Here is a 13336-nt window from a genome sequence, read left to right on the forward strand (position 1 = left end):
CTAATTGTGGCCATAAATACCCCAGATTAAGGCATTCAGTAAAAGTTCTTTGTTTTTATTTTTAATATGCCTGGATGAAGGTTAAGTACTCAAATTTCCCCCAGTATTACAGGTCATTGTGTTTATCTGAGATGCAACACCAAAGGCACAACAGAAACATTCATTTATTAACTACCAGTATATTTTTTATATATTCCTCTTTCCTCTAGCCGTCCTCAAAAGGTTTGCCTGTGTCCATTCTTGCCTGTTCATCCACTGAAAGTCTCCACTTGTCTATATATCATCCAGCATCCAGCAGAGGTGAGTATGACTATGGGGAATACCTAACTTGAATGAGGCATTTGTTCAGCAAACAGCACAAAACAGTGCAAATGAAAATTGTAGATTCATGTGGAATTTTGTTACCATTACCAACCAGTGACTGTCCAACCATACATATACTGTACTGGTTTTAAAAATAATCCCATGGATTTTGATAGGTGAATTGATAAGTGGGTCTTTTCAATACATATATCTATTGAAGTATAATAAATGTTACAAAGCAGATAAACAATAAGGAACAAAAGTAGAATTTACTGCATAAAAATTATGCCTCCCATCTAACAATCATGTTGTGTGGCTTCAAGTCATTTCCAGTTTATGGTGACCCTAAGGCAAATTTATTACAGGGTTTTCTTGACAAGATTTGTTCAGAGGGAGTTTGTCTTTGCCTTATTCTGAAGCTGAGAGAGCACAACTTGCCCAAGGTTACCCAGTGGGTTTCTGTGTCTGAGCAGAGATTTGAACCCTGGTATCCAGAGTCATAGTCCAGTGCTCAATCCACTCTGACTCTCTCTATCACAGTTATTGATACTTTCTTCTGAGTGTCTATCTAGAACACTATCTGGAATTGAGGTGTCAGTAATGTAGGGGCTATACATATGGTTGGCGAAACACTGCCCCTCTTTGCTGTGTATCATTCCCAGAGCAGCCAAGCTGCACAGGACCGATATGCAGCCAGGAAGAAGCTGCCTAGAGCAGCTTGTTCCTTGCAATGTCATACGGGCTGCAATGCAGCCCTATGATGCCACTTCCTGTGCGCGACATGCAGATGCTGCGCATTGTGTACGTCATCATGGCGGGCTCTATGTGGACGGGAGACCAGCATGATGGCAGTGGCGGCACTTTCTAGGGTTATGGAGTATGCAGTTGCTGCACACTTCAGAACCCTAATCGGCACTGCCACGCCACTTCCTGCCCATGTATACTTGGCCGTAGAGTCAAACTGGGTGATATTCAGAGGTGTTAAGCAAAATTCTTTCTTAGATGTGTCCATGCATATCTAGGGGTTCCACATTTGTTACCTTGTTTAAGAGGTGGAAATTAGTTCTGCTAAGAGTGCAAGAATATAATAAAATTTTCTCTGATTTTTTGTTAACCCTTTTTGGTGCATAAGGTTCCCTCCATAAAGTATGGAAACTTGGACAGAGACAGTGGAGCTAGTATGCTTCCCCTTCTCACATCTTTAGTAAGATTCTTTTGTCCTATAGATAACCTATAATCACACATGAATGCATGTAAAAGCTGTTGCACAAAATACCGGTTCCATAAGCATACATAAATGAAAATCTAAATTGAATGTAAATCAGTTTTACTATCGTGGGACTAGAGCAGATGGGCATGAAGGAGCCCTATGACACCGCTTCTGCTGATAGGCGTCTGTACGCAGCGCCACAGCTGTGCAGCTTTGGTGCCTGCTGTGTGGATGGGTGCACACACCTGTGACGTCACTAGGACTTGGTGCGTCTGGACGGCTGCCATATCGAGCCCTAATATCACCACAATGTGCCCGTCTGTACCAGGCATAAGATTAATCTAAGATTATTAACAACATAGTCCAATGGAGTGTATTCACATACTGTGCTTGGGATAGTACTCCAGATGAGCATTTTCATCCAGGTTTTTAAAAAGCAATTTATCATATTGTGTACAAACACTGATCAAAGTTGAATTGACTTCAAGGTGCATGTGATACTGATAGGCCAAACTCCCAGCAGATAGGAAATTTTTTAAACTGAAGCATATTTAAGAAACATTTGATAGTTCTGCAGCTGTAGGTGTGAGTTTCAGAGGAAAAACTGTAAATTCTGTGCACACCTCTTCTTTCTTTTCTTTGCATCACGATGGAGTAAATTCTAACAAAGATTTGTTTATTTTCTCTTTGACATTTAAACAGCAGAATGTGACTGGAGTTACAAGACTGTAAAGTTCTCTTTGATAGTCTAGAATGCAGAAGAAAAAGTTTTATGATCACAATGCATAAATAGTGCTGATTTAAAAATCAATGAAGAAAATTTAAAGCTATGGATAGAGTATATTTTGACTGTTATGTTCACATGCATTGATCTCGTGCCATTAATGAACTTCATTTACTGTGTATAGAATTCCCCACTGAACAATGAATATTGAGTACTGAGATTTTTTATGTTACATATTACCCATTTCAGAGGAAATCAAGTGATCAATTAAACAAAAATCCAAATGTAACTTAGAAAATTGCTACAATATTTCCCTAGTTACTTTCCATGAATTTGGGTATCATGTAAAGTTTTATATAGAAAACATTCCTTGTGGTTCATCATAACTGAATAATTTATTTGTTGACATCTGTGGTGATCACATGCCAAATGCAATTATTCTTCAGATTGGGCCCTCAGTTTATAGAAAGAAATAGGTTACATTTTGCATAGAGCAGAAAGTCTGAAAGGTAGAGCGCATCCTTCCCATAAAAAAGAGACAAATATCCTTTTCTGCACTTCAGTGAAGTAATGCCCCATATGACAACATTTATAGGCAAAATTCTTAAAACAGAATTTTCCCTTTCTCTGGATTTTGAATCAGTTTTCTCTGAGGGCAATAACCACACAGTATATGCCTTTTAGGGTGCAAACCCAGGGAAGGTTAGCCATACCAAAGCTCTCCTTTGGTCAGTAGAATTTAAGAGCATACATGCCATTACAGTGGGTTATAAACATAACTAACCTTTATACTTCACTAATGTCTTTTAAAAAGCAACTAGAATTGGTGGGCTAATTGTAGTTCTTTTAGTTCAGTTCTGACTTTATATCTCATTCCAAAGAATGGATATAAACTGATCTAGCCATTCGTTTAAATTGCCACCTCTGCTCACACTTGATATCTGCATTATTTTCTGCATTATTAGGCAACAATTGAATTATGATTTTGTTCTTTTTTTAGTCTTATGGATAAAACAGTTTCACTTACAAGTAAATCTTAGTTTTGATTACCCTAACTGGATAAAAGAATCCCACCAAACACTCGGGCAGAATATTGGCGCTATACAGACTGCCCAAAAAGGGCGGTCTGCCAGTGTCTTGCTTTGCTGCGGGAGGGAGCCGCAGCGGACAAACTGCACGGCTCTCTCGTGCAGCAAAAAGGACCCACAAAAAGCGGGTCCTTCTTGCGGCACCATAAAGATGTTGCAGTGCACTAATGGTGCACTCGTGACATCCTTATGACTCCAGGACGTGCGGACGCTAAGCGGCCGTTGCATCAAAATGGCGGTGCCCGTGTAGACAGGACACCGCCATTTTGCTGCTGCCAGTACATACTAAGCTAACCCTAGTACATACTAGGGGTAGGGAGCGTCTGAATGGTGCGCGCTCCCTAACCCTACTGCCGCCGCCACCACACTACATTTAGCCGGTCTGTATCCCACCATTGTTTTACTTTATTTTGCCATAGAATCATAGAGTTGGATGCAGGAACTCTCAGTATATGACAGATACCCGACAGATGGCCATCCAGCCTCTGTTTAAAGACCTCCAAGGAGGGAGACTCCACCACTCTCCGAGGGAGTATGTTCCACTATTGAACAGCCCTTACTGTCAGGAAGTTCCTCTTAATGTTGAAGTGGAATCTCTTTTCCTACAGCTTGCATCCATTGTTCCGGGGCCTAGTCTCTGGAGCAGCAGAAAATAGGCTTGCTCCCTCCTCAATATGACATCCCTTCATGTATTTAAACAGGGCTATCATATCACCTCTTAACCTTTTCTTCTCCAGACTAAACATCCCCAACTCCCTAAGGCGCTCCTCATAGGTTTCAAGACCCTTCACCATTTTAGTCACCCTCCTTTGGACATGCTCCAGTTTCTCAATGTCCTTTTTGAATTGTGGTGCCCAGAACTGGACACAATATTCCAGGTGGGGCCTAACCAAATCAGAATATAGTGGCACTATTACTTACCTTGATCTAGATACTATACTTCTATTGATGCAGCCTAAAATCGCATTGGCCTTTTTAGCTGCCGCGTCGCACTGCTGACTCATGTGCAACCATGTACCTCTAGTTCTCTAAAGGTGCTCTTTAAAACAGACATTTGGGCCACCTAATAGGCCAAACATGAGTACATGCTCTAAATCTGGACAAAACCCAATCATTTAGGGCATATGACTATTGGCTATTATATTTATGAAGTAATTGCAACATGAAATTATGAGCCTCTACAGACCAGCGTTATACGCTAGTGTGGGGGTGACATGGGGGCATGGTGTATGCATGCTGGCCGCTTCCACACTGGCATTGTGATGGCATCACAATGCATGCCCAACCACACGGCGGGGGGTGTCACAGCACTCTGTTGGTACAGTGTTCAAATGGTGCCAAAGGAGCATTGAAAAGCCACCGCCACCATGGCTAGGGTGCCCTTTCTGCAGTGTGAAAAGGAGGCACTTTTTGCAGCTTCTTTTTGCTCTGCGGAAAGGCCAGGAAAGGGGCAGCTGCAGGCTGTTCCAATGGGGAGGTCTGTTGAACCCCTATGTGACAATTAAGTCTCCAAGTTTCTTACACAAATATGAACATGCATGCTCACAATCTTCCCCCTATGCAAATGTATTTTTCCAGTTTTTGGCCCCCTAGTTGTCCATTTATTCCTGCTAGCCCAAGTGTTCTTTCCTTCTTGCAAGTAGTAAACAGCTTTTAAAAATAACTTTGTAGTACTGGTATGCATATTAATCAGGTAGTTCTTTCCAAGAATGTTAAGGCAATTTTGTTTCATTACCATAATCTAATAGTTTATATCAAAGTGCTTTTGATTAGTTCATATATAATAAACATTATACATTTGAACTCAAGTTCCTTAGATGTATAAGTCATTTGAGGACAAGTTTAAATGGAGGCTATGTACCAGTGTCACATTGTAATATTGGAAAACTAGAAGCTTAGCAACTAATTCCCTTCTTTACCATGTTTGTATCCTGGATGGAGTTCTGTTATACCATTTGGAATCTAAACAATCCATTCCTGGCATCTAAAACTGAAAGATATTTCTGGTTTGGAATACTTTGCTACTGATGCAATTAGTCTTATAAATAAGATGAAAACTCTTGAGATGACAGACACGGACCAACTCTGCCCAATTCTGTGGAGAGCTCCAGTACTGGAGCCTTTGAGATACTCAAATCCTTGTTAGCATCAGTCCAACAGGACAAAAATGAGGAAGGAACACTGAGGATTTAGTTTTTCCTTCCTTTTCTAAGCAACAGGAGGGAAAGTGTTTATGCTAGCTCCATGAGTGGCATACCTTTCTCCCATGATTGAAGGCATGCTCAGGGATGGGGAGGTCTTTAGATCCTGGGAGCCAAAGTCCCCCCAATCCATTCAAATCCTGTGCACCAATCTGCTTTTTTATTTCTAACAGCAGAGCTCAAAAGTCAGGGAAGCAAGTTCTATAGAACTTTCTTTGTAACTGGGAAGGGGGTCTGAGGTCAGCAGTCAGTCTCTGCTGTGGGCCATGAGATGCCACTGATATCCTCTGAAAGAGAAAATGAGCCTAACTCTGCTTTGTCTGGTAAGACAAAAGTGGGTAATGACAAATATATGAGAATTCTATTTGTCTTTTTGATTTGTGCACCATCTAGATAAGCACCATGCAGATAATCTATCAAAAATTAAACAACCCTATTGGTTATTAACTAATGATATAGTGAGTGATTGGGAAAGATGAAATTGCTACCCTAAAACAGCCAAATTGTACATGCTATAAATCTGCAGCATTTCTTCCTTTCATGAAACCCCATTAATTTCTCCAGAAATATGATTTAGGGCAAAGTTCATTTTCATCACAGTTCATTTTTCTGTTGGAATAGAAGACTTAAGAACTTTTTAAGGCTTAAAGACTGCTCATAAAATTCAGTTCCCAGGAAAGCTCCCTGAAATTTTAACCCCTTCCTCAGTGGAGGCTCCCCAAATGCTTCCTTGTTATCCTTTTCCCTTGAGCAATGAAACACAGGGATCAAAGCTTATACATAAACATAAACCTTAAAGTCCCTCTATATTGTTCCCTTCACATGTGGAAGATAGCATAGTGCTGGGCACATGCTTTGCATGTAAGTGGTAGTAAAGCTCAAGCCTGGAAATCTCAATTAAAAAGATTTTATGACAAAAGACCTGGGAAAGATTTCAATAGATCTTAGTCTCTTCCATGGAGAATCTCTGCCGGTTGGAGTAGAAAGTACCTGGCTAGATGGACTATTGCTGTGAGTAAGTAAAAATAAGTAACTTCATGTGTGCTTGCTCATAAAAGGACCTTCACTGTTTTTTTCTTGTAGTTCAATAATGGTATTCAGGAAGCAGTTACAAGTACCAAAAGTGCATCTGATTATGCTTGTGGATTTTTCAAATCCGTTCAATAACCGGTTGAAATGCTTATATTTAGTTTGCTACATAATGAGTCTGAAGCTTGTTTCCTGTGCTTGTTCTAATTTATTGTTGTGGTCTGCTGAAAAAAAATAGGGTAGATGTTCTTTGTTCCAGTGTAGCATCAAATATTATTTTTAATTGAGAAATTCTCATTTTCATTTTTTTTCTTGCTTCTATGTGAAATTGCAGGAGCTGATTTTCAGCCACTATCTCTAGATGAAAAATCTTTTAGGCTTTTCTCCCTGTTTACAACCGTGATAGATACCAGTAGTAGTATTGTGAATTTGACTACCTTTTCCATGCCTTTTAAATTGAAATGATCTGACAGTTGCTTTCAGGGCACTGCATCCAAATATGTATAGCCATTTAGAATTGGCGTACGTAGTGGTGATTTTTGTATGATGATACATTCATGTGCAACATCTCTACATGTGGATCAAGGAATTATTTCCCCACCCTACTGCACATGTCTTAAACAGAGTGTCAAGTGGCACAGAGAAAACACTATTATCTGCATTGTGAAGAACTATGCACAAATGGCTTGTGACTGGAAACATCAGCTGCAGTGAGTCATATTAAAATATCTTCTGCATGGCAGCCACACCACATTCCTCAGACTTTTTGTAATGGCTTCCAGTGATGGTGAACATTTTAGAGACTGAGTGCCCAAACTGCAACCCAAAACCCACTTATTTATCACAAAGTGCCACGTCCCTCTAGTTTACTAGTAACAACCTCTGGCAAACTCTGTGCTGGGGCAATGGCATGTGTGCCCACAGAGAGGGCTCTGAGTGCCACCTATGGCACTTGTGCCATAGGTTCGCCACCCCTGGCTTATGCTATACAAATAAACGTACTTACCTGCATTCCTCAGCTTATAGTAACTAAAACTTGCATGTGTACAAGTCCCATTCTTAGTGGGTCTGAGACTTGTGCTGGTATTAATGCAGATTCAGGCTTCACTTCTGGCTTAAAATGTGAAAAACTAGACTAGTCCTTTCTTGCAGTAGATGATTGTATGTACAGCGCTGTGTAAATTTACAGCGCTTTATAAATAAAGGTTAATAATAATAATAATAATAATAATGATTGGCAGAAAAGTCCCAACCATTCACTGTTATACAGCTATTTTCTATTCCCAAATAGAGGATGGGGATGCTCTAACCTGAGTTCCTGCACTGACCAGGGGATTGGACTTGGTGGTTTTTGGGTCCTTTCCAACTTCTACAATTCTATGATTTCAAATTATTTGTGATTTTGCATATATTTATTTAATATTAAAATTAGCATTTTATTTTTCTATGGTAATGAAAACAGTTCCTGTTCTGATAGCTTTCACCTGCTTGTTTGGTACATTTACAAGTTTTCTGCCTAATAGTAAGTTGAACAGAACTGTTAGGGGATAGGTATGTCATTGTTTTGTCAAGACTCCTTGATCAATATCCAGTTTGTGCTTTTCTTCATTAACCCCAGTTCTATTTTAAATATTAGCATGAATGGTGTGTATTTCCCTGTTAAATTTCTTTACAGCAAGCAGGAGTGGGAAGTGTGCAGCTGATTGGCTGTCATTGCTTCCAGTCTCCGGATTTCCTGCCCCAAAATCTTGTGTTAATTGGCCTTTTTTTGGGTGACCATTGAGGTTTGCTGCCATATCTCATTGGCAAAATCAGTGACTACTGCTGTCCTCAAACTAAAATCACCTTCTTACACCCACTGCCCTTGTCACCCATTCCCCTCCCTTCCCCTCCACAGCTGTCTCATTCTGACTCTGCCATCCTCCATTCTTCCTTCCCTTCTTCAGAAGATAAAGGAAAGGAGATGAAAGGGAAAAACTCACTGCCATCATGCCTGGCTCCTTACATAGTTGGCTCCTTTCTGCCTATAGGATTGATTTAAGAATATCACCTGTGCTGTGGCCTTGAAGACCCATAGGAAGATAGTAGCTTCCTCTTTAGAAAGCTTTTAAAAAACAAACAAAACCTCATTTTTCTCTCCCCCCCCCCTCTTCATCATCTGAACAAGGGAAGGAGGTTGCAGCTGTGGTGGGATGAAGAGCAATGGTGGCACCAGAGGAGGATGGAGGCATCAGTGGTGGTTTGGCCCATGAAGGGTTGAAATGGCACATTCATCCCCAGAGTGGGCCACTCCTGCTTTAGGAGGACCTACTCAGGATTCTAGGATCACTAATTATTTAGTGGAACACAGTTACTAAATTAGATGGAACAATATTACAATGTATATGCAATGTAGAATGTCATACATTCCTTTCCATTCTTGGCAACTGTATTTGGACTATACTGTCTATTTTGTTTTTTTAACTTGGAAATGTTTATGTGTTTTCTTTTTGGTAATAAGAACGTGGGGTTGAAAAAAAGATTGCTGTGACATAGAAAGTTGTTTTTTGTTTTTATATTCAATATTAACTGAAGGAAAGTAGAGTACTACGGACAGTTCCTCTTCTGACTGCTTGTCTACCCGAAGACAAATGTAAAGTCTTAATTGGTCGACGCTTTAGTGAAGACAGGTAAGGAGTGTTTATAATTTAATTTACCTATGTGTTTTAACTCCTAATAGTAATCTAGAATGCTTCATGTTATTGGTTTAGTGCTATATAAAGATCATCTGCATAATAAAGATGACATCCAAAAATGTCCCCAAACAGGTAAATAAAAATAGAGTGTTGAAGATAATCCCAAATAAATGAAAGATCTCATTATTTCTTTCCTCAGTTCTGTAAGCTACAGTCCTCCCTCCGTTCTCACAGTCTTTGGACTCACGTCCCTCACTTATGCACAAGCGACAAACAGAGGGAGAATGAATGGAGTTTGAATAAATGTGAAACCCCATTTTTGTGAGGGGGTCCAGAACAGATCCCCTGCAAAAAAAAGAGGGATGACTGTCCGGGATTGCCATATTCTAGTTCCCAAATCTGGAAAAGAAATTATATATATTACGTAAATAGATTGCTAATTACAGAAATTAGGGCCCGTTACAAACGGGTACTTTAGTATGCGCGGAGCGCGCACTAGGGTTAGAAAGGGGCGGTGCTTCCGCACCCCCCTAACCCTAGTGCACACTCTGCGTGCACAAAATGGTGGCGGCCGTTCCACATGGCCGCCACCATGAGGACGTCACGACCGCGCCGCCTCTATACGGGGCGGTGCGGAAGTGACGTCCTCGCTCCGCGCCAGGGCGCCTAGTGCGCCCTTAGTGCGGAGCAGGAAGGAGCTCCGTTTCAGAGCTCCTTCCTGGTTTGGTCTGCTGGGCGCAGCCTTCACACGGCTGTGCCCAGCGGACCAAAGGAGAAAGGGGCCAAGCGGCTTGAAGCCCCAGTTACACCCCTTTTCAGGCTGCGGGGAAGTGGCGTTTTGCCGCTTCCCAGCAGCCTGAAAAGCAGCAGATCGGGGCCTCAGCGACTGCCGTTCTAGCTGCTGAGGCCCCGATACACCGGGGAAAGGGGCAGGTGCAGACTGCCCCAAATGGGCGGTCTGTAACCCGCCAATATGAGGGACCAGTGCCTCTTTACTAATCTAAGGCAGGAGATAAAATAAAATAAAATCAATTTCCCATTCAAATTCAAATTTCCTTTCACTGTTGTTTTAAAAGTAGGAAGTAGAAGGTGGGTTTTGCATTGATTCAACACATGTTATGGAGGGATGGACAATGTATGAGCTGTGGGTCATGTGCTCCTGCGCACAAAGTATTTTGTGTGTCTCTTCAGAAATACAGTAAACTTTGATACCTTTTTGCCAGCATGTTCCCTCATAGTGTTCCACTGCCTTTAGCAGGAAATGCAGATATTCAACAAGTATAGCTCTTCCAGTAAAAAGGATTCCATAAATTTTGTTATCCTCCTTCAGATATCAAAATCTGTGTTTGTTAACTTTGCTACAGCAATGGGGGGGGGGGGAGTTCCAAACACAGGTGGTCAGCACAGAAACCAGAAGCATATCAAAGGCCCATATAGGGCAGATAGGCAAACGAGATTCTTCAAGCACCAAAAACAGTTATAAATACCTATTTTGGAGCAGGAAAAGTTCCCAGACCAAGAAAGTTGTGGCACAGAATGTGCACACAATTCAACCAGGAAAGAGTTTCAAAAACCTTTATATTAACAAGTATAGAAATTTCTGCTTTTCGGCCGTCGCTGCCTGCACATGGACATGCCTCTTGCAAAGGACCTCTTCCATCCCTCTCCTGAGGAGGAGAAGCAAAAGCACAAGAAGAAACGCCTGGTCCAGAGTCCCAACTCTTATTTCATGGATGTGAAGTGTCCAGGTTGCTACAAAATCACAACTATGTTCAGTCATGCTCAGACAGTGGTTTTGTGTGTTGGCTGCTCAACTGTGCTATGCCAGCCCACTGGTCGAAAAGCATGGTTGACAGAAGGATGTTCCTTCAGGCAAAAGCAGCATTAAATGAAGCAGATGGATCTCCAGGATGGATGGGGCTACATGCCCAGTTGTTGGCATAGTTGTTGAAGATCTCAAGCCATGGATGAATTCCAGCATCTAAAAGCAAGCTGCAGCTGTGTGACTCTTGAGGTCTTCAGCTTCTCCTATGAGATAGGATTAAACTGTGGCTATTACACTCGTCCCCCGGGTTACGAAATTAATTCGTTCCGGCGCCATTTTCGTAACCCGGAAGTCTTTCGTTAGCCGAATCCCCATAGGCGCTAATGGGGAAAAGCCGCATTTTGGTGCGAAATAGCGCCGAAAAGCACCAAAACTTTTTTCGCAAGCCGGGGAAACCTTCGTAACCCGGAAATAATTAATTAATGATTTTTTTTTCGTAACCCGAAAAATTCGTAACGCGGCGCGTTCGTATCCCGGGGGACGAGTGTACTGTCCTTGTACCCTCACCCATTTGACTCAATAAATTTTGGATATAAAGAAAAAAAACAAGTATAGAAATTTCTCCATGTAACCATTAAGTGTGTGTGTGTGTGTGTGTGTGTGTGTGTGAGAGAGAGAGAGAGAGAGAGAGAGAGAGAATCATCATCATCATCATCATCATCATATGAAGATAAAACCCAAAACTTGGTAAGCAAAGTGAAAGCTGCACTCAATACAATTGGAAGAAATAAATCACCAGGAACAGATGACATTCTAATTGAACTGCTACAATCCACAAAGACAGGATCAATTTTAGTTCTAACTAAAATCTGCCAAAAAGTATGGAAAACAGAACAGTGGCTCACAGATTGGAAATGATTGACATACATTCCCATTCATGGGGGGGAAAAGCGACACAAAAGACTGCAGTAATTACAGGACCATTGCATTGATCTCTCATGCAAGCAGAGTTATGCTCAAAATTCTGCAGCATTCTACTGCTGTTAGGATGATGTATGCTTCATTGTGGAAAAACAACGAAATTCCAAATGGAGAGTTGTGACTTTTAAAGATGTATGATTACATGGAGATTGACAAGTTATCTTCTTTAATTAAGAAAAAGACAATGGATGATTTTTATAATACCTGGGAACCTTTAATGGTGTACCTAAAGAAAGAAAACGGAATTTATACAGGAATAATACTTAATTGAAAGATTAGGAACTTGGGGGCTGTACAGATGGGCGGCATCCAGCTGCCCCTTTAGTGGCCGGATCAGTGCCACAGCAACTGCATGCCATGACACTGATCTGGCCTCTATAAAGCACAAAAAGGAGCCAGAAAAACTGGCTCCTTTTTGCGCCTTCAAAAGGGTGTCATAATTGTGGTGCTGTGGCTTTCTGATGCTCTTTCAGCACTGCAACATCTAGATGCAGTGCTGGGGTCACATCATGATGTGATGGGGCTGAGTCACGGCATCCAGCGTGCAGACGCTGCACTGTGACTCCACCTACAGGCTGGCACAAAGTGCCAGTCTATATAGCCCCTTAGAAAACGACAAGAACCATACTGTATGTTATTTGTGAATTCTATCTAAAAGTATGAGGAGGATTATATAGTAATGACTTACATACTCAGAGAAGTATAGTAATATTGACACAATTACAAAGTAAGTTTTATAGGGGTTGCGTATAGAGGTGAAGAAAAAATTAAAGAAAGGAAGCAAAATATTTGTTGGAGGATGAGTAAATGGATATCAAATATAAATGTTATTTATTCTTGATTATACATTATCTAAAATTTTTCTTTTTGTTTTTAAAAAAATACCTGATGTATAATCTTTTAATATTTGTAAAATGAATAAAAAAAAATCTGCAGCAGAGACTCCTACTATATATGGAGTAAGAAATTCCAGTGGTACAAGCTAGATTCAGGGAAGGAAGAGGCACTAGAGATCACATAGCAAACATACATTGGATGATGGAGTGCACCAAGGAATTCCAGAAGAAATTATGTATGTGCTTTATAGATTACTGTAAAACCTTTGACTGCATATATCATGGATATCTAAGGGATGCTCTTAAAGAAATGGGACTGCCACTACATTTGATTGTCCTGATGCAAAACCTGTACTCAGGACAAGAGTCTACTGTTAGAACAAAATTTGGAGAAACAGAATAGTTCTCAATTGGTGAAGGGGTCAGGAAACGCTATACAGTGCGCCTGTATTTTACGTGGGCGCGCCATATGTGGCTTTCAGCATATGTTGAAAGCCACACCGGAAGAGCCTCTTGCTCACCCT

At 41.0% G+C, this 13336-nt stretch overlaps 1 protein-coding gene and 1 pseudogene across 1 annotated transcript in view; both read left to right on the top strand.

The window, feature by feature from the left end:
* DTWD2 (DTW motif tRNA-uridine aminocarboxypropyltransferase 2) overlaps positions 1 to 13336 on the top strand; it is a 111417-nt gene that overhangs the window by 41734 nt on the left and 56347 nt on the right. The window contains exons 2-3 of the mRNA XM_089491887.1: positions 210 to 300; positions 9130 to 9224. Coding sequence (XP_089348013.1) covers positions 210 to 300; positions 9130 to 9224 — 186 coding nt within the window. The remainder of the gene's footprint in view (positions 1 to 209; positions 301 to 9129; positions 9225 to 13336) is intronic.
* On the top strand, positions 10849 to 11153 carry LOC149323754 (small ribosomal subunit protein eS27 pseudogene; annotated as a pseudogene).

Source organism: Sceloporus occidentalis, unplaced genomic scaffold (assembly GCF_023333645.1).
Source record: "Sceloporus occidentalis isolate IW3139 unplaced genomic scaffold, rSceOcc1.0.p SCAF_1, whole genome shotgun sequence".
Classification (NCBI taxonomy): domain Eukaryota; kingdom Metazoa; phylum Chordata; class Lepidosauria; order Squamata; family Phrynosomatidae; genus Sceloporus; species Sceloporus occidentalis.